A 22,347-nucleotide genomic window follows, 5' to 3' on the forward strand; every position below is an offset into this window, starting at 1 on the left:
CTTTAAGAAAAAAAACAGACGGAGTTGCACTACAGTTGTGAGAATTGGCAGCATTGGGACACGAGTTTGCCTGTGTCTGTCTCTGCTTCTCCCCAGCTCTGTGCTGGATTCCCTCCCAGCCCCCAGGGTATGAAATGCATTAAGGGAGGGAGGAAGCGAGAAGAGATCTGACCAGAGCGCACTGCACTCCAGCTATTCTCTGCTGGTGAAATGGCCCATAGAGGGCTCGCACAACTTCCAGCAGTCTGGGGGCTGCTCTCAGTTGTTCTGGGGGTGAGGTAGGCCCCTGGCATGATGCCAAATTCAAGAGAATAGCTTAGAGCCACCTTTGCATGCTCCTCTTTCCCCCTGGCATAGGAACAGAGCAAAGAAAATCAGGGTCAGAATACAATTTTAAGAGGGCCTTTCACTCAAAGAGTTTCTAAGGATTTCTCTGCTCCTGGAGAGCAGTGGGAGCATAGTAGCACACCTCTCCTAGCCTTCACAAACAAGGTCAGCTCCCAGACTGCTGCACTGGGCAGCACAGTATGGGGAGGAGGTGAGCAGCTCTCAGTGGTGAAAGAACAGGATAAGGGCTATTTAGAAATGCTGGATGAGCAGAAGTCCATGGAACCGCATACACTGCATCTGAGGGTGCTAAGGGAGTTGGCTAATGTGATTGCAGAGCCATTGGCTATTATCTTTAAAAACTCGTGGTGATCAGGAGAGGTCCTGGACGATTGGAAAAAGGCAAATATAGTGCCCATCCTTAAAAAAAGAAAGCAGGAGAATCTGGGGAACCACAGATTGGTCAGCCTCAACTCAGTCCCTGGAAAAATCATGGAGCAGGTCCTCAAGGAATCCATTTTAAAGCACTTGGAGGAGAGGAAGGTGATCAGAAACAGTTAACATGGATTCACCAAGGGCAAGTCATACCTTACCAACCTGATTGCCTTTTATGATCAGATAACTGGCTCTGTGGATATGGGGAAAGTGATGGATGTGATATACTTTGACTTTAGCAAAGCTTTTGATATGGTCTTGCACAGTATTCTTGCCAGCAAGTTAAAGAAGTATGGATTGGATGAATGGACTATAAGGTGGATAGAAAGCTGGCTAGATCATCAGGCTCAACAGGTAGTGATCAATGGCTCCATGTCTAGTTGGCAGCCGGTTTCAAGCAGAGTGCCCCAAAGGTCGGTCCTGACACCGGTTTTGTTCAATATCTTCATTAATGTTCTGGAGGATGGCGTGGACTGCACCCTCAGCAAGTTTGCAGATGACACTAAACTGGGAGAAGTGGTAGATATGCTGGAGGGTAGGGATAGGATACAGAGGGACCTAGACAAATTAGAGGATTGGGTCCAAAGAAACCTGATGAGGTTCAACAAGGACAAGTGCAGAGTCCTGCACCTAGGACAGAAGAATCCCATTCACTGTTACAGACTAGGGACTGAATGGCTAGGAAGCAGTTCTGCAGAAAAGGATCTAGGAGTTACAGTGGAGAAGAAGCTGGATATGAATCAACAGTGTGCCCTTGTTGCCAAGAAGGCTAATGGTATATTGGGCTGCCTTAGTAGGAGCACTGCCAGCAAATCGAGGGAAGTGATTATTCCCCTCTATTTGGCACTGGTGAGGTGACAGCTGGAGTACTGCGTCCAGTTTTGGGCCCCCCACTACATAAAGGATGTGGACAAATTAGACAAAGTTCAGCAAAGGCCAAGAAAAATGATTAGGGGGCTGGGGCACATGACTTATGAGGAGAGGCTGAGGGAACTGGGGTTATTTAATCTTCAGAAGAGAAGAGTGAGGGGGGATTTGATAGCAGCCTTCAACCACCTGAAGGAGGGTACTAAAAAGGATGGAGCTAGGCTGTTCTCAGTGCTGGCAGAAGACAGAACAAGCAGCAATGGTCTCAAGTTGCAGTGAGGGAGGTTTAGGCTGGATATTTCACTAGGAGGGTGGTGAAGCACTGGATTGGGTACCTAGGGAGGTAGTGGAATCTCCATCCTTAGAGGTTTTTAAGGCCTGGCTTGATAAAGCCCTGGCCGGGATGATTTAATTGGGGTTGGTCCTGCTTTAAGCAGGGGATTGGACTAGATGACCTCCTGAGGTCTCTTCCAATCTTTATCTTCTATGATTCTATGATGGCTGGACATCGCTGATGTGTAGATCACATGACTGAGTCCCTGAATCCCGCTACTGTTTGGGTGGGAAGCTCCCATGTGACTTGGGAACCCCCACATCCACCTACACTGGGATTCACCCCTGAGTATCTGGCATGACTGATACTTGCAAACACTGTTACTATTTCTTCTATTCAGCAGTTTCTCATTTGATCCACCCTCGCTAGCAGCCATCTGGGTGATGCTCACAGGGTGTGGAAACTGGCTCTATGTGGTGTTTTATTGAAGCATTGTCATTGGAAATTGGTCTGACTGGTGCCATCAGTGCTGCCCCTGCCTCTTGTCTCATTGGGTCTGCACCCAGCTCCATGGTTCCACACAGTCCCATGCCGCCTGCTGGACTTCACACTGCAAGGAACAGGCTCTCAGTGGTGGGGCCTAAAACAGAAGAGTGGTGGCAAATGTGGGTTCCATGAGGTCAGCTGGAACCTGGACCAGAGCATCGAGTCAGAGCTACACCACGCTCCTCCTGTTGCTACTCTATTTCTCCCTCGTTGTGTATGTTCCTCATCAAAAGTATGTAACAACCCCCTCCACCATGGTTCATCAACAGGGATGGAACCTGGGACCTTCAGCCCAGGCCTCTCCCACTTCAGCTAACAAAGCAGTTCTGCTAGCTAGTAGCAGCAGTGGATTCTTATCCTCTGTGTGGATCTGCTACTAGAAGGAGATATCACAGTTAGTATGTTACAGCTCCTTATTAGAGGAGGCACTGCTGTCTACACAGCTAGGAACCATGTCCTCTGGGTTCACACGTGCTTTCTCCTCTGCTCTGCTGAGAGAGAGATTTCAGCAGTTGTATTGCCTACTCAGAGATGCAGCAGATGGGTGTGGAGCTTGGCACCACAGCACAGCCTGCTTACATGTACATGCATGCACAGGGGAGTTTTGCTTTTGCAAGGCTGAACAGCAGCATAATTGTCCATCACAGGGAATCTCTTTTCAGAGACTCCACAGAACTAGAGTTAGGAAAGCGCTGCTACCTCCCATCTAGTCCATCCCCTTGGAACAAGGCAGGACTGCTCCTTACAGCACATTTTCTTGGGCTTTGTTCAAGTGTCCCAAGTGACAAAACTGTACCACTTACACTGGGGTCTAATTAGTCAGTGCTTGACCAAGCTGCACATATTTAGGCTCTTACTTTTTCCTCCAGAGTCAGTCCCTCCAATTTGCAGTATTGTTCTAGGAGCAAGATGCCCAGAACTGAATGAATGCCTCTTGGTATGGCCAGGTCCAGAGCCCTATGCCAGCTCCTCTGTGCCTGCCTGGAGCATTGCCCAGAACTGCACTAGCCTTTTTGATTCTAGGAATCGGTTAAAATAAGCACACATTTTTAAACAGAGGTCTAATTAACAAAGGGCAATGTAGGGGTTACGGCCAGCAGCGTATTATCACCTAGGCCAATAAGGCCTAGGCCTAGGGTGGCAAATTTGCAGGGGCAGCAAATTTGCTCATGCCCCCTTCCCAACTCCGCTCCTTCCCCAAATCCCTGGCCCGCCTCCTCCCCCAGGCACGCCACACTTCCCTCCTTCCACCTCCCTCCTAGGCTTGCCGTGCAAAAGTGCTGGGAGGGAGGGAGAAGCGAGTAGCAGCACACTTGGAGGAGGTGGAGCAGAGGTGAGCTGGGGCCTGCAGGCACGGGGAGTAACCTGGGGGGGGGGCAGGAACCGCTCCATGCCCCAGCTCACCTCAGCTCCACTGCTGCCATCACCCGAGTGCACCACAACTCCCCTAATCCCCCCTCCGTCCCAGGCTAGCCATGTGAAAGCGCTGGGAGGGAGGGAGAAGCGAGTAGCGGTGCGCTCGGGGGATAGCGGAGGTGACCTGGGGCCAGCGGGCGCAGGGAGTAACTCTTCGGGGGGCAGGGGGAGGAAACCGCTCCCTGCCCCAGCTCACCATCACTCCACCTCTGCCATCCCCCAAGCGCGCCACAACTCCCCTTCTCCCTCCTCCCTCCCAGGCTTGCTGTGGGGGAGCAGAGGTGAGCTGGTGAGGGAGGGGGATGGCAATTTTTTGAGGGCCTAGGGGCAGCAAATTTGTTAATCCACCACTGGTTACGGCACTGGACTGGGGCTCCAGGAGATTCAGTTCCAGCTTTTTCACAACCTGTTTGACTTTGGGGAAATCACTTAATCTCCCTGTGCCCAGCTCCCCAGCAATACACAGGGAATAACCCTTCCTTTCTCTCTCCCTTTGTCTTGTCTATTTCTGCCACTTTTCAGAGCAGACACTCCCTTCTCCTACATGCTGTCCAGCACCCAGCAAAATGGAGCTGTCAACTCTGTTGGGGGAATCTATACAATAACTTGGGGGTGTATCAACCTTAGTTATGGCTCCTTTTGCCTGTTGGGGTTCAGTATTTTGCCATACTCCCAACTTAGTACACCTGCAGAAACCAGTGCTGGATCTTGGCTTTGTTCTGTAAATGCTCCCATATCTTTGTTTAATCAGGCATTTAATCAGAGCAAATACATTCATAATTGAGCTAATTAGCATATAAGGTTTAACTTTTATGTTCTGCAGATCCCTTTGCAATAGCGGGATCTTTCTTTGGATCAGCAAGCATTCCGGTCCCCTGCCCTCCTCAGAACATCTCCTATCTGTTCTGCTGGTCTTGTTTTCTGTAGCTATAGTCCAAGGCCTAGCACCAGTATGTCCACACTCCACTGTGCCACAGTATAACCTCAACCAAAATCTGGCTTAAGCTCCATTTCATGGTGGATATTACACTGCATCATATGGAGTTCCTGCAAAATCTTGCACAATTGGCAGGAGGTGTGCCACAGAGGCCATTTGGAAATGGAGACAATGGAAACGGAGGTATGTGGGGGGTGAGGTTATCTGCTTGGAAATGGAGCTGAAGGTGATGGGGTGGGAAAGGATTTATCCATTGGTAAAAGGGACTGTGGAAGACGGTAGAGCAGGGTGTGGCTTCCCCCACTTGGAAACAGCCACTGAAAAGAGAAGGGAGCCCACGGATGTGTATGATGAAGTGTTGCCTTATACTCTCTACTCACCAATTCTATCCAACCTGTCCAGCGCCACCGTTTCAAAAGCCCTTCTCATCATGGGATACTCTTCCAATACCTCGTTGAAGTTGTCCACCGAGAGGGAGTAGAGGCGGCAGTAGGTGTCAGCTCGCACGCTTGCTGTGCGCCGGCCACGAGTCAACAGGCAGATTTCTGGAATGAAGACACAGTCTGAGAACCCTGGGACTGGAAGAGCAAGGAAACAACCATTGCTGCCTCCAAACAAAAGCAGCTCGTGTCACTAAGCGACATCCCTGCCTTCACATTAACAGTATAAACGTTCCACTATGCAATAACATTTACTGAACAAAATATCAGAGAGCTCAATTGCAGTAACTGCTGTACAATATGGCACCGTGGGGATTCAGCTGATCTAATTAGCCACCAAGTTCTGTAATCGTGGCTTATCACAGGTATCACTTGTGCATTCAGAATGGAGGAACTGTCTCTCTCACACTTTTCCTGGCCCACTGGGAGTGGAAGGTCACACCATGTCTCGCTGAAGCTAACTGCCTAGATTTGCAGTTAGGTCTTTGATTTGACCTGTGACCTCAGTGTCAGGAGGTTCAGCGATCCTCCATGCTGATGAATGTAAGCAAAGAAACTTACGAGTTATTGGTGGATCTGCTATGATCTTATTAACTGACAGGATAAGCTCACCTAGTGAAACCGCTTTATTACTAACATTAATGTAATTAAACTTCGCATAACCATTCTTAGGCCGGCAGAGAACACACAAAGCTCTTCGCTGGTTTCAACTTTGTGGCTGCACCACATATTGTGCATGTATGTGTGCGCATGTAAGTAATTGGACGATGCCTTTCCCCGGCACTCCATCTAGATCTGCCCCAGCGTAAGAGGTATTACTCTAGCATAATAACTCTGACGGATGCTATAATTTTTAAAATCTGTTTTAAAAAAGAGCTGGCCCCTCTGGGAGATGGTTCTAATGGATGCGGCCACCAGGAGGAAAGCCATTCTCCTCTAGCAAAGTAGATGGGTCCAGACAGTATTACTCTGCTCCTCTGAGAGCAAAGGCACTACTAGATTCAGTGCAGTGCTCTCCTGTTCCACTAGCCGCTGGGTATAGCGGGCGCAGAAGATCGCCAGGCTTTGTTGATGCCGCAGTTGGTATCCTTCCTTCCTCCAGCCCCCAATCAGGGAATCCAGCCAAAGGCATTTCTAGGGGTGAGTGCAGATTACTCGGAAGCCATTACCCATTCCAAACAGGGCTCAAGGTCAGCAAGTCTCTCCTCTATTTTAGCCCTTCACAAGTCAGCCAGCCACCCTCTGAAGATTTGGAATGTGCACTGCATGTGGGGTGCTGGGGTCTGTGGGGGATGCTCATGTGAGAAGAGTGAGGGACCCCATGGGCCTGCTAGGGGGAGAAAGAGGTTCTCATGGCTGGAAAGGGAGAAGCTACAAAAGCTCAGCAGTTTCATGATGAAACCTACAAGTTTCACTTTGCTATTTCAGATCCATTTGAACCAGAAACTCCAATGGGATTGGAGCCCAACTAATGGATCACACTGGCCTGGGTTTGCACAGTCATGCACATGTCACAGTCATCAGACAAAGGGGATTCTTTAGTGAATTTGGGGCCTGCTGAGGGGATGGGTAGGAGTTCCTCTGGGGATGAAGGGTCCCAAGGTCTGTTACAGATTGAGGGGGATCCTTTGGTTGTGGAGAGCAGGCCACAGAAGGAGGGGCCCACTCTGCCCATCCTTTCCAGGTCCACTAGGCCTCAGCAGGTTTAATGTTTGCTCTGAAAGTTGCCCCCATGTGAGGTCTGCTTGGTTAGGGGTTTCCGGGTGAAAGCTTTGCAGAGCCCTAGGAGTGAGAAGATTGCAGTCACCAGTCACACAGCCTGCAGGCAGGCAATGAAATCCCATCCCACTGTTTATTGTACTGGTCCCACTCATCTCGCTGCTGCCTTGTGCCCCACTCCCCTGGTGACCTGGGTAAGATTTAAATAGCGAGTTTTCTGTCAAGGGACTGTTGTTTTGTCCTGTGTTCGTACAGCACCTAACACCATGCAGCCTGGTCCCTGTTCATCACTACAATACAGTGTCTGGACAGCAGGAGGGATCAGGCAGAGGTATCTTTATAAGGAAGGGCCTGTGTTTGGCAGATCTGTTAATGCACTAGGAGCAAGGAGGAAATGACCATTAACAAAGGACATTAACAAAGCTTTCCCCCCCTTGATGCTGATTTCCTTATTGTTCTTGTATCCGTGGGACTCCAGTCATGGGTCAGGACCCTGTTGTGCAATGCGCTGTCCTAACACTGAACAAAAAGACAGTCCCTGACCCACAGAGGTCACGATTTAAGTGCAAGACAAGAGTCCTCAGGTGGAGACAGACAGACAAGGTGACTGAGGCTCCAATTCTGTCTGGTGCTGCCCCCCTGTCTATCACAAGCACCAACATGAACCAGACGAGGACAGCCTGGGAACAGCCATGGGTCTTGTTGCCCAAGCAGCACAGTTAGGTGGGTCACTGACTCTCACCTCCAAAGTAGGAGCCATCTGCCAGTTTAGTCTCCTTGTTGCCTTTGGTGAGCACGCTCACCACCCCATGCTGGATGAAATACATTTTCTTGCCAATGGTGCCCTCCCGGATGATGTAATCCCCCGGCTGGAACACCTCAAATCGCAGTTTGGTCAGCATGGATGTTACAAAGTTGGGATCAGCATTGGCAAACAGCGGCATGGATGCCACCAGCTTCCGGCAGTTGAAGTTTATGATTTCCTGGAGGGGTGGGGGGGAAGAGACAGAGACATGCATGGAGAGAAACGCTTCAGTTAGGGTGAAATAATCTACAGAGATCCACTTCAAAGCCCCAACCAGGACTTCAGAAAAACCAAAGATACTATTCTCCCAAAGATCCATTGTAGGATGGACACAAATCCAGTGCCTGCTGGGACAGCACTCTGGGAGGGCCTGGATGCTTGAATTCAAGGCATGCTTTCTCTCTCTCTCTAACCTGGGACCTGACAGCCATTTCCCCCACATGCCAGTCTTTGGCAGCCATGCACATCATGGGTGGCACAAATGACATGCCCCATGAAGCAGCTAGAGGGCTGGTTCATGGAAAAACGCTGTAACTCGCCTTGGCAGCCCTTTGTTCCGCATTGTCCTTGCCTGCTTCCAAGATGCTAAACAACTGGGCAGATGTGCCCAGCCACTCAGAAAATGAAATATCATGGGCAAGTGGGGGCTTTGTTGGGGGAGAAGGTGGGCAGGATAGGGGCCCACCAGTTAGTGTGGCCCAGGTTGGCTGTACTTAGGAACATAACAACTGCTATACTGGGTCAGATCAAAGGTCCAACAAGCCCAGTATCCTGTCCTCTGACAGTGGCCAATGGCATGTGCCCCAAAGGGAATGAACAGACACACTATCATCAAGTGATCCATGTCCTGTCACCCAATCCCAGCCTCTGGCAAACAGAGGCTAGGGACACCTTTCTTCCACGTTCCCCGACTTCTTTGGTTTCAGTGTCTCAGATGAAGAAAATACAACGTGATTGTACCTTTGTCATAAAATATACATGTCCTGTATATATTTCAGTGCACCACACCCTTTTAGGATTCAAACTCAGAAAACAAGGTGAAGTGAAATTGAGGCAAGTCATCTACCTTCTTGTTGCAATTTCCTTTTCGAGACTCCCTTATGCTAGTGAGAAAGGTTCTTCTCTCCCTTACATTCCACTCCCACCGGGGCATTGGCAATATGAGCTTTAACTTGTAGGGGGGCTGTCCATGTGCTGGGCAATAAACCAGTGACCTGGTGCAGCTGGCAGGCTGTCTGGGGAAATGCTGTTGCTTTGGGATATGAACTTGTGAATGACTCTGGGTGCCCAATCATTGGCTCTAGCATGGCTCCTTCATCTGCAAAGAGCTAGTCTGGTAATACAACACCCGTGCACAGTGCATAACAGACATGAATTTGGGAGTCTCTCCAGCAGCAAAACCACTCAGAGTCAAAGAGATATTCCATCACATGGGCTCTTTTCCCTTTGTGACTTGTTTCCTCCTCTTTTCGGTATGTCTAGCACAGTACGAAGATAGGGACTGGGAAAGCAGTGACTTCCAGTCACTGCCAGTTCTGTAACCTGGATCAGGCAAAGGAGTGAGGAGCCCTGGCCCCACTCAGCCCCCCAATGAACGCTCAGGGCACCCCTCGTTACCTCACGCAGGGGCTCGCTCAGTTCTCCCAGGATGCTATCCTCATCAAACATCTTGCCCTGGTAGCGGTGCTCGTAGTAGTCATGGATCCGCTGGCGCATGTCGGCGGGGAGCTTGTGGAAGGACATGTACTGCTCCACTTGTTTGTACTGTGCAGGTAGACAGAGACAAGCAAAAGCAAGACATTACTGGGACACAATGCCGAAGGGCACCTCTCCAGTCATCTTAGCTGCAGACGTCTGTGCACGTCAGAGCAAATCTCAGATGGTGACTACACCTGCCTCCTTCACACCGACCTGCGTCTGCTGTGTCAGGCAGAGCCAGGTGATGCAGAGGCCAATGAACCAGAGGAGCTCAGAGGCCATTCACACACTCCCCAGAAATGGCTACCACACATTTTAATCCTTAGCACAGTAAGGGTGACTTCTCCTCAGTCAGTTGGACAGAGGAACGCAAGACACATATTCTCGGTGACCCAGGATCCTCTCTACCTTCCACCTCACCCACCCAGCTCTCTCCCAGCTGCCTGGTGCTCCCAGCCACCATACTACCCTTCTGCTGGTTTCCATTTCTCCTCCCTACATGTGTTCTGTGTGCAGCCAGCCCTATCCTGAGCTCCCAGCAGACACCTGCCCCCCTCCATCGTGCCTTCCAGCAGCTGGGTGGGGTACTGGCAGCCAGGATCTCATGTCCAGAGGACTCGGGGTGAATTCCCAACTGAAAGTTTAGAGACAGAAGCTCTCACCAGTATTCTTGCCATTGGAATCCCTCCCCTGTCCCCACATTAGACTCTCCTGCCCAACTGGACTGGACCCAACCTCTTCTGCTCTGTGTTCTCAGGTTAAACTGTTCATTTTCATTTTCAGTTCAGGGGCAACCCACGTGGGGTTACTCAGCTCCTGCCAAATGAGAGCTAACAGCTCAGTGCCAAGAGTTCACCTGACTGAAGAGCAAACACTCCCATTCCTACAAGGCTAATACCCAGAACCCCAGGCATATCAGTGACCACCCAGGAGACCAAAGTCCCCTTTATGTGTCCTCAGAACAGGCACATGGCTGAGCTTCCTTTGCTCTCACACACCCCACCTCCTGCCTATCTGCAGTTACCTTCACCTGGATGGGCCCTCACTAGGAATGAGCATGGAAGGCCCATGCTGGTCACTTGGGAATGACCTTTTGCCCCATTTGGTTAGATCAGCAATGGCCTTAGACTGAGCAGTTGATGAAAATAATGGGCCAGGGGAGGCATTTGGGGAAGGTTTGCTTGGAGTACTGTTAGGCTGTCATGCACATCACGTTTAAGGGCAGCCCATCACCTCGTCTATTAATGGCGGAGTAGGTCAGAGCTGACTTGAGACTTTCCACTCTCAGCTCTTCTAGGCTTTGGAATAATGATTTTGAGTTCTGGCAGCCGCCAGCATTCAGGAAAGCAAGGGACTTATAGCCCTGCATTCCACACAGCTCTGCCGAGCCATCACGGTTTGCATTCCCTACTGGTCCAGTCATGGGCAAACACACAGCTTGGCCAATACTCTTCAGTCCTGATGTGCAGTGCCCACCAATCCCATCTCTACCCCTGCATTGCAGTCCTGCATGCACTCACTCCTGGTTCTGTCAATACAGCTCAGCTCTGACCTGGAGCACCCCTGCTATCTCAGTGCTAGTCCCATCCTGAGAAGAAACTGACAGGTCTGTCTAGCAGTGGCAGAGCACAATTACCAATAGGCATCATGCCAGCTTCCTACAGAAAACTCAATGCACCCAAGTCCTCCCATGGCAACAGCCCCTGCATTGCCAGTCCTGAGCCCCTCACACAGCTCCATCAGGGTGCCAGCTGCTGTGAATTTAGTGCTGGCTTTTGAATTGGAATGAGACCAAACACTGTTTCACTTCTGAATGGCCTGTATAGAACTAGAATCCAGATCTCCAGAGGCAGATGGCTAGTGTACTAACTTTGTCCTCTTCACACATCCGTGGACATTTATATCTGTCCCAGGCTCACTCTCCATCTCCCTGGTCCTCGATATCACAGAATCACTACATTTCTCCACAGGCAAGGTCAGCTAGCCCTTCTCCCTCCCAGGGCAGGCCTGTTTCCTATTACACATGTAACAGAATTTTGCACAGTTTAAACATTACAGCTTGGGAAACGATTCCACAATTATGCTGACCAGTATCGTTTCACTATTTCCTGGTACTCCTTAGCTGCTCTCTCTTGTCTTATACTTGGATTGAAAGCAATTTGGAGCAGGGACTGTTTGTTCTGCATTTGCGCAACAGGGTCTAGGCCATGACCGGGGCTCCTAGATGCTATGGTAACACAAATCAGTAATAAATAACAACAATATGTATTACAGGGGCATCTGCAGACTCCAACCAAGATCAGGATCCCATTGTGCTAGGCGCTGTACAAAAACTCAGTACATCCTCTGCCCCCAAAAGCTCACAATCTAAACAGTCAAGACAGACAAAGGGCTGGAAGAGAAACTAAGCCACAGAGAGGTAAAGTGACGTGCTCAAGGTCACCCAGCAGGTCAGCAGCAGAGCCAGGAACAGAAACCAGGTCTCCTGAGACCTAGTCCAGTGTTAGATCCATTAGATCACAATTGAACCAAGCGCACAGCCTGCTATTCAGCCTGTTATTCAGCCTGGTTTTCTCTTCCTTACTTTCTTTCCATTCATCCTAGTTAAGCCACTTTGAACCACTCTGCGTTATCTCATTCCATTTCCTAGGCACCTCTTCACCAAGCTGTGAATAGTTAGAGGTTTGAATCTTCCCATTGAAATCAATTACTCCAGTCCCCTGATTAGTTCTGTCTTTTTCTGAACTCCCTCTAGTTTGCCAAAGTCCTTCTAGTTATGAGGTGCCCAGACAGGAATGTGATATTCCAGCCCCTGTGCTGGTGTAAATCAGCATAGCTCCAATGGAATCAAATGGCCCAGGAGAGTCCATTACCCTCTTTACTACTTATGTGCATTCCTTTAGCATCTAACAGCCCCAGCCAGGATTACAGCCCCACTGTACAAACAGTAGAACACAGGCCCTGTCCTGAAGGGCGTACAGACTAACTAGGCCAGACAGACAGATACAGCCAGACATTAGCTAAGCTATTTAGCAAAAGCAGCAAAACAGTTTGTCCCCATTTTCCACTCACATAACAACCCCTCCACCACCCTCTTCTGTTCAGCAGTTACGCACTCATCCCTCACTTTCCCTACTTCGTGATGCGTGGCCACCAGAGACCAAATTTGTGTTGGCCTTTTCCACAGTCCTATTGCACTGCAGATACCCGCCAGTCTAATTTGGCTATAGTTTTGCCTGTGGATTTCTATTTCCACAGCATCACTTAATGGGGATGCAAGGGCTCATTTGATAGGACATGGGCAGCTGTCATAACATTTTTTCCCAGATCTGGACCTTAGCGTCCAAAATATGGGTGTTAGCATGAAAACCTCCAAGCTTAGTTACCAGCTTGGACCTGATAACGCTGCCACCAGCCAGGGATTTATACAGTGCCTAGCTCACTGTGGTCTCCCCAAAACCTTCCCTGGGGGACCCCCAGACTCAGATTCCTTGAGTCTCACAACAAAGGGGAATAAACCATTTCCCTTCCCCCTCCTCCCCTCCAGGTGTTCCCTCCCTGGGTTCCTGGAGAGATATACAGAAGCAAGCTCCGTGAATCTAAAGAGAGGGACTCCACCCTCCCTGTTTCCAGTCCTGGAAACACAAGTACCGAGAGAGCTAATCTCTCTTCCCCCCTCACCCAGAGGGTATGCAAAGTCAGGCTTAGTAAATCTAACACAAAGAGATTTTCCCCCTGACTTCTTCCTCCCACCAATTCCCTGGTGCTGCTGCAGACTCAATTCCCTGGAGTCCCCACTAAAGAAAAACTCCAACAGGTCTTAAAAAGAAAGCTTTATAAAAAGAAAGAAAAATACATTAAAAATAGTCTCTGTATAAGGTGAAAATATACAGGGTCAATCGCTTAAGAAAAAAAAGTGAATAAACAGCCTTATCCAAAAAGAATACAATTCAAAACACTCCAGCAACTACACACATGTAAATAAAAAAAAACAATATAACCCTATTGTCTTACTATCTTTGTACTTACAACTTGGAAACAGAAGATTAGAAAGCTGGAGATGGAGAAATCACTCTCAGAGCCGAGAGGGCACAGACACAAGACAAAGAACAAAGAACTCACACACAAAATTTCCCTCCACCCAGATTTGAAAAAGTCTTGTTTCCTGATTGGTCCGCTGGTCAGGGGTTTCAGGTTACTGGTGTTACCCCTTTACAGGTAAAAGAACATTAACCCTTAGCTATCTGTTTATGACAGCAGCGCCGGGAGAGAAACAGGCCTTCAATGGAACCGGAACCACGAATAAACAACACTCCCTCAAGGGTGCAAGAGTGGGCCAAGAAAGGATGTGGGGAATTGTGCAAGAGGGCATACAAACATGAAGTGAAAGACAGGGCTCACCCTAAGGAGTTTACATTCTAAATAGATAACACAAAAAGCGGGAAAAAGGACAGTGTTATTCTCCCCATTTCACAGATGCAAAGAGATTAAGTGACGTGCGGAAGATCACACAGGAAATATGTGGCAGAGCCCAGGAATGAATTCAGTTCTCTTCAGTCCCAATCCAGTACCTTAAATGAGACCATCCTTCCTCTCACATCATGGGTACCAGGAATACTGTTGCATCAAAGAAACCCAATATTCATAGCATTGTCTTCGCTGAAACCACCAGCTCTGGCAAAACCTTTCCACCTGATTTACAATGCCCTGGACCCCATGCTAAGCCAGGAAAGCTTTGAGTTGCACAGTGTCTTGTGGGCCTCCTACATACTCCAATTGTCTCATGGCTATAAAAGAGAAGACTTACGGATATAAGAAAGGACTTTGTCAGTTTAACATGGACAGACACCACTGCAAGGTTATGGGGCAGCTGTGCAATGATTTCTATGGCACATCAGATGGGGAGCAGTGGGGAAGGGACATCTGGGATGGCAGCTGTGTGGCCATGTGGCACTCAAGGCAGTGGGCAGCTGCATGTCTATACCCAGGGCTCTCCTAAGTGTGTCATTCATCCCTATGCGACTCTAGAAAGTCCCATGGTTCATCCTGGCAGGTGACAAATCCAGACCTAAGACTCTGCTCAGCAAGGACATGGGAACGCTGCAAACACAGAGGCAGGGAGATGACAGAATGCTGTAGTCAGCACTGCTCTACAGCACCTTCTCTTAGCTGCCTAGAGGAGCAGTCTAGTGGCTTCTTTGGTGGTTACTTATTCCTAACTGGCTGTGGGGGAGCATTTCTCTGCAGCACAGGTGGGAGTAAATCAGAAGCAAATACATGGGGATGTCCCCGTGACCTTCTGCCACAGCACACTGCTGATCCTACTTGCAGAGGAGCTAAGGTTGCCAACTTGGTAATATTTAAAAACCAGACACTTCAGCAGGAGTGTTGGAACCACCCCACCTCACCTGTTCCCCATAAAGCACTACCCCTGCCCTGTTTCTTCCCCCGAGGCTCCGCCTCATTCACTCCTCTTCTCCCCTCCCCCATGTCGCTTGCTGTTTTCCCTTCCCTACCCTGCCCAGGTGAGGAAAGACTCACCTGCGGAGCCAGGGCTGGGAGCTGCAGCCACCCGACACAAGTAGGAAGTAGTCCCAGCTGAATAGGGGCTGGTGCCGGTGATGATCCAGCACCTCTCCTGCCCTCAGTAACCAAACATTGAGTGTCCGGTCAGTAGATCTGACTGGATACTGTCAGGTCCTCTTTTTGATCAGACTTTCTGGTCAAAAACCAGGCACTTGGCCACTCTAATGAGGAGCACTGTTCTAGCTCTGTGGCTGTTTAAAGAGCTGGCCTCCCAGACCAGCTGAGACCAAGCCCTCATCTAGTTGGAGAACCTCCTGCATTGAACAGTAATTGCCACCCAAGTGCTGGCTGAAGACACCAAAGCCACAAAATTTATGACAGTTGCTCAGCCCCAGGGAAACAAAGCATTTGCTGCACCCAAGGAATGATCATCTACCCAGTTACATATGGTATAAAATGGCAGAAGAAAATACGAACCAGAGAGCACACAGTTTGGGAAGCAGAGAGTTATCCACTAACAGGGGTGGCTCTAGGGATTTTGCTGCCCCAAGCACAGCAGGCAGGCTGACTCCGGCGGTTTGCCTGCGGAGGGTCCGCTGGTCCCGCGGCTTCGGCGAACCCTCTGCAGGCATGCCTGCGGGAGGTCCACTGAAGCCGTGGGACCAGCGGACCCTCCGCAGGCAAGCCGTGGAAGGCAGCCTGCCTGCTGCCCTCGTGGTGCCAGCAGAGTGCCCCCCGCAGCTTGCCGCCCCAAGCATGCGCTTGGCGTGCTGGGGCCTGGAGCCACCCCTGTCCACTAACATTCAAAGAAAGCAGGCTGGATCCTCCCAATGTGAGGAGGAGCTGCTGGGAGGAGAGTGACTGATTGTTGTCTCCCATTAATGAGAATGCAGTACAGAGGGCACTCTGCATACATATCACATCCTGCTATCCTGCTGCAGCCCGCACTGAAGACTAATAGAAATAAAATGCATGCACAGGAGTTAAACTCCTTTATTTCTGATTGCTGGTCCAAGCCCAGGATTGGCAAGCATTTACTGGCCTTACCAAAGAGTTTCTAAGTAAAGCAGGTTAAGAGGTAACACAGCATAAAATAATGTAGTTCAAATTACCTTCTTGCTTTCCCCACCCTCTTCAGGTCTGACATGAGTAGTAGGAGGTTGTTGCTTTATAGCATTTGAAACTCAGGGTTCCAAGCTGCTTTCAGATGCTGAAATGCATGAATTGTCTAGTCTAGCAATTGCTGAGATAGTTAAAAATCATGCTGGTATTGAAGTGGGATTAAAAGTAAAATGGTAATCAGAATTATGTGAATTTAAACATTTCCCTACCTCCCAGAGCTAGGGACATACCTTATACCATTGCTATGCAAATCACAGCTTTCTGCTGGCATGTGCTTGTATGTCTGAGATCCTCCGAGCTATCAGACCATGAATTTAAAGATGGAAAGATGGGTCCTCAGACTCCCAGTGCATTTCTGAGGCAGTCCTAGGAATGACAGGGTTCCAGATCTTTCTCCTCTGGCTACATCTTTCCTTGGAGCCCCCACAGCAGCTGATCCTCTAAGAGATTCGGGTTAGCAATGCTGAGATTACCTGCTGCAGCCACAGATAGAAACTGCTGCCAGGAAGGTGAGTATTCTTGTTGTGCCACTGGCTAGTACTCAGTCCCCACTGCTATTCAGTGCTGAGTCAGAGAGGAACTATACCCTGCTCAGCTCGATGCTGAAAATTAAAGAGGGCCTGATCTTGCTCCTTTGAACTCACTGGAAAAGCTAAATGCCAGAAACACCTGGGTTGTTTGCTCACAGGGTAAACTCTGCTAATTAGACTGAACTCCATGTTCCTACAATTGCCTCATCTCAGTGTCATCTAAGTTGCGGTTCAATTGCCTTTGATCTCTACAGACACGGCTGGCTTTAGGAAGGCGAGGCCCAATTCTAACAGTTTTGACCGGCCCCCAGCAGGGATGACTTTAAAAAAAAACATGTAAAAAAGCATGTGAGGCTTGGACACACTGGAGAGTGCTCCGAGTCTTCGGTGGCACTTTGGCGACGGGTTCTTCACTCGCTCCAGGTCCTCGGCGGCACTGAAGGACCTGCTGCCGAAGACCCAGAGCAAGTGAAGGACTCACCACTGAAGACCCAGAGTGAGCGAAGAACCCACACCAAAGTGCCACCAAAGACCCAGAGCGCTGCCAGGTGAATAAAAATTAAAAAGGTTCCTCTAACCAGGGAAGGGATTCTCACTGGGCGCGGGGCCCTCTTAGGCGTGGGGCCCAATTCGGAGGAATTGGTGGAATAGGCCTAAAGCCGGCCTTGTCTACAGACCAGGCACTCCATGACCTGTCTCCAGAGCCATCCCACCAGCCACGTCCCTATGTGACTCAAACCACAGCTCTCCCTCCCTGCTCCTGCCCAACCAGCATCTCTCAACAGATTCAACAGAGCATTAAAGACTCACTGCCCCACCTTGCCAAAGGCTCAGTGGGTCCATTCTGCACCCCAAAATGTTTATCCTTATCTGAACTTTACCTGAAAACTGCACAGGAGAGCTCAAGCTTCCTGGTATGTCCTGCCATCAACAGGCCCCTGACTAACAGATGCACAGCGTTTCACGTAGCATTTAAACACCTACAGTTCTGGTCCAAGACAGAACCCACAAATGCAGAGGCTGCTCCAGAAATGAAAATGCACTGCAGGAATTGTGGGCAGAGAACTCTTCAGAGAGGATCTGTTAGAGAGAGACACTCTTTTGACTGAAGTGTGAGTTGTAAGTGAACGCTATGTCCAGGTCCATTTTGCCCAACCTCTCTCCTGCAGTCGTTTGCTCAGTTCCCTCGCTTGTGCTCTTGAATTTGCCCAGAGCTCAGTGACATATGCAGAGATTAGTGACACCCCCAAGTTCAACCCAAAAAGACTCATTTAGAGATTATTTGAATCTCTCTGAAGAAAATTGGGGGGATTTAAATCTCAATTCATCTTCTTCAAGTTTGCTTTTCCCAGCAAGCCCTGAAAGGCAACAATAGTGTATTAGAAGGGAAGAATCTAATCAGGAATCTTTTTCTCCAGGGTGGGTCACTCTAGTTTTCTGTCTATTCCCCCTTCTCTGCACAGCTCACTCAAAGCTCTTGGGTGCTGAACACTTTTAAACCAATTTTACCCCATTGCTTCTTGTTATGGCTCCATGTGACAGCTATAATATCATAGACCTGGACACATTTCTCAGGGAATCAGCAAGGAAGGTTTCTGCACATAGGAAGAACTACTCTCCTCCCATTCCTGGCCTTCCCCACTCACTCCTCTCTTCTCCAGTCCTCACCTTTCGCTTGGATCAAGATCAGTGCAATCTGTCACATTAGACACTGATCCTGCCAATACTTCCACACATGCTTAGCTTCACACACAGACAAGGACTCCCACTGACTTTCCCAGGACTATTTAGGTATGTAAAGTGAAGCAGGTGTGGTAGTGTTTGCATAGGCAGGGCCTTAGTCTGCTCTGTATATCCTTTCCATAGCAATGCCCAGGTGATTCTGGGATGCTGTAGTAACGCAACTTTGATTTCTTATCAAAGATAGGACTAAACCTAATCCCCAGATCTATCAACTCCTCAACTTTTGGAGCATTTGATGGCTATATGCTCAGGAGGTGAAATTCTGGCCCCACTGAAGTCAATAGGAGTTGTGCCAGGTTTCACCCGGTGTCTATAGAGCAAACAAAACCCCATGGCACTGAGTCTCGGAGCCCGGGTCTGCAGACTTGGGTTTGCGCTATGGCGCTAACAATAACCATGTATATGGGCTTCAGTGCCAAGCTCCAGCTCCAGCTCCAGCCAAGGTGTCTGCACGGCTGTTTTAAGTGGAGGAGGGACTTTTGCTATGTAGACACACCCTAAAGGTACAGTCACACTACACCTGGCAGTGAGCCTCCCAGCCTAGGCTGACACACTTGTGTTCGTGGGGCTCAGGCTAGTGCACTGAAAACAGCCAGGTAGATGTTGCTTTGGCATTGCAGCTTTGGCTGGAGCTCAGACTCTCAAGTCCACCCTCACCCCTTGGCATGTGAGCCTGAGCCGCAGTGTCCATACAGCTATTTATAGCGCTCTAGCGCAAGCCTGCTATCAACCTGGCCTGAGAGGCTCCCTTCCCAATGCAGTATGGACATACCCTTAGGGGTTGATCTGGGTGCATAACAGTGGAGGTGCAGTGCAGGGCTTGCCTGCTTTTATGGGTGCTCCCCCAGGAGGTGTGCCCCAGCAAGGACGGTGTGTTGCGGTGCCAGACAAAACATCCCTATGCATCAACATGTGTGAGGGGAGGAAAAGCCATTCGAAGAACTCATTTGCATGATTTTGTCTCCAGGCTGGGGAGAGACCCCTGATCCAAGCACCATGACAGATGGATCCAACAGGCCTGATCCCAGCCTGAATCAGGAGCACAGCACAGAGGAACTCCAGGTTTGGTCAAAAAATCTTCACAGAACAAAGTCTGTGAGGTCTGATGTAAAGCTAGAGCCCAATCCTGGCAGGTGTTATGGCCCCTTTGAACACAAAGAGATCAGGCAGCTGCAATGGAGGGGACACCCATCCAGAGCCAAATACGACTGAGCCCTTATTGAGCTGACATCTCTATTGCAGGGGAGACTGAGGGAGTGGGGAGGGTGAGGGCAAGTGCAGCTAGAAAGAGAGGGAGATTGTGGGTGTAGGTCCTAAGACCCACCTGCACTGATAAGGGTGTCCAGTGCTCAATTTGTAATGAAAGAGGTGCTAGGGCCCAAGCAATTTTTTTACATGAATAACTGATGCAGCAAGCCCGGAGGTGCCAGGGCCATGAGCTGACAAGCCCAGAGGGGCTGGGGCCATGAGCTGCCAAGCCCGATGGAGCTGGGGCTCTGATCTGGCACGAGTTAAGCACAGAGGGTGTCTGTGTGGAGGTGGCCCTAAGACAGATGCAAGATCAGATCTGACAGGGGAGGCATCCACAAGGGTGGCTGGATTTGAACAAAGATCCCACAGAATGGAAATAAACTTCCGGAGCCACTGGATCATCGCATCTGCTGCTATCTCTGGGCAAGCCCTTGGGCCCTCCATACCTGCCCTTCAACACAGCCTGTGATCAGAACAGCACATTCAAGCAGGCTGGTTGGGGCAAGAGTGGGTTACAGTTGGGCAGCATCCCACACAGCTGTATAGGACCCTTTAGCCACTGGTTGCCAGGCCATATGCTTAAGCCCTGGGGCTGGGATTTCCCTTGGGACACAGCTCTTCAACCATCCCAGCCTGCGCACTCAGTTCGCCCTGGGTAGGACATTCATTGCCAGCGGGTCCGGAGAGGCTGGGAGAAAACAATGGAGAAAACAATGCTCCTTTTGCAGCAGTGAACAGGAGGAAAGGACAATGTAGGGGTGGGGGTGGGGAACAAAGAGGCTGTGCAATTCCAATCAGCGCTCAGGGAGTAGACACCTCCTGTTCCCGCTGGGGTCACTGCTCAGCAGGGAGGCTCGGCTCTCAGCATTACTCATTTATTTTCCCATGCATGTGCAGAACTGAATTTGAAAACTGATAATGAAGTTTGAACCTTCCCTTCCCCCCATACATGGGATATACTGAACTGCTAATGACAAGAGCTTTCTCCTCACTGTGAACATGTGCAGACACACACACACAAATTCTCTTCTCAGGCCAGATTGTTGTTGCACGTGGCTATGGGACCAAAACATGCACCCTCGGCAGAGATTCACTCACAAAAATAACAGATATCAAAATCTTAGCCTTTTCCTGCAATCGGCCAGTTCATCCCTGGTGTAATTCCATTGGCAAGACTGGAGTTGTGCCATGGATTAGTTTGGCCCACAGTGATTTGTACATGTTGGCTAGGTATGTGCTGCACATGCAGTTAACTCCCACCATCCCACCCCTGCATGCACGCACATGCACATGTTTCACATGTACACTCACCCTCCCATAGGCTCAGGTGCACCCACATATACACTAAAGTCAATAAGATCAGTGGCTCTCAACCTTTCCAGACTACTGTATCCCTTTCAGGAGTCTGATTTGTCTTGTGTACCCCCAACCAAAGCTTCGTCTTACTTAAAAACTACTTGCTTACAAAATCAGATCTAAAAATACAAAAGTGTCACAGTACACTGTTACTGAAAAACCTACTTTCTCATTTTTACCATATAATTATAAAATAAATCAATTGGATTATAAATATTGTGCTTACATTTCAGTGTACAGTATATAGAGCAGTACAAACAAGTCATTTTCTGGATGAAATTTTAGTTTGTACTGACTTTGCTAATGCTTTTTATGTAGCCTGTTGTAAAACTAAGAAAATACCTAGATGAGTTGATGTACCCCTCAAAAAGACTACTGTATGCCCCAGGGGTATACGTACCCATGTTTGAAAACTACTGAATAAGACTGATGCACCCAGACCTCAGCACCGGTTGCATGCTGGGGATCTCCTTGAGCTGGCTGATATAAAGGGTTATTGCCCCAGACTGGGCATCTGGGAGCTCCTTTCTAAAGCACTATTCATACAATCATAGAATATCAGGGTTGGAAGGGACCTCAGGAGGTCATCTAGTTCAACCACCTGCTCAAAGCAGGACCAATTCCCATCTAAATCATACCAGCCAGGGCTTTGTCAAGCCTGACCTTAAAAACCTCTAAGGAAGGAGATTCCACCACCTCCCTAGGTAACCCATTCTAGTGCTCCTAGTGAAAAAGTTTTTCCTAATATCCAACCTAACCCCCTACCCCTGCAACTTGAGACCATTATTCCTTATTCTGTCATCTGGTACCACTGCGAACAGTCTAGATCCATCCTCTTTGGAACCCCCTTTCAGGTAGTTGAAAGCAGCTATCAAATCCCCCCCTCATTCTTCTCTTTTGCACACTAAACAATCCCAATTCCCTCAGCCTCTCCTCATAAGTCACGTGCTCCAGCCCCCTAATCATTTTTTTTCCTTCCACTGGACTCTTTCCAATTTTTCCACATCCTTCTTGTAGTGTGGGGCCCAAAACTGGACACACTACTCCAGATGAGGCCTCACCAATGCCGAATAGAGGGGAATGATCACATCCCTCGATCTGCTGGCAATGCCTCTACTTATACAGCCCAAAATGCCATTACCCTTCTTGGCAACAAGGGCACACTGTTGACACATATCCAGCTTCTCATCCACTGTAACCCCTAGGTCCTTTTCTGCAGAATTGCTTCCTAGCCACGGGATTCTTCCGTCCTAAGTGCAGAACTCTGCATTGTCCTTGTTGAACCTCATCAGGTTTCTTTTGGCCCAATTCTCTAAGTTGTCTAGGTCCCCCGTATCCTATTCCTACCCTCCAGC

At 49.3% G+C, this 22,347-nt stretch overlaps 1 protein-coding gene across 1 annotated transcript in view; it reads right to left on the reverse strand.

Annotated features, from left to right (window-relative positions):
* The window catches only part of HCN4 (hyperpolarization activated cyclic nucleotide gated potassium channel 4), a 179,751-nt gene that overhangs the window by 28,108 nt on the left and 129,296 nt on the right, over nucleotides 1-22,347 (reverse strand). The window contains exons 5-7 of the mRNA XM_030578700.1: nucleotides 9,384-9,530; nucleotides 7,704-7,944; nucleotides 5,183-5,347 (exon numbers count right to left, since the gene is read on the reverse strand). Of these exons, the coding sequence (XP_030434560.1) occupies nucleotides 5,183-5,347; nucleotides 7,704-7,944; nucleotides 9,384-9,530 (553 nt within the window). The remainder of the gene's footprint in view (nucleotides 1-5,182; nucleotides 5,348-7,703; nucleotides 7,945-9,383; nucleotides 9,531-22,347) is intronic.

This window comes from Gopherus evgoodei, chromosome 10, assembly GCF_007399415.2.
Source record: "Gopherus evgoodei ecotype Sinaloan lineage chromosome 10, rGopEvg1_v1.p, whole genome shotgun sequence".
Classification (NCBI taxonomy): Eukaryota; Metazoa; Chordata; order Testudines; family Testudinidae; genus Gopherus; species Gopherus evgoodei.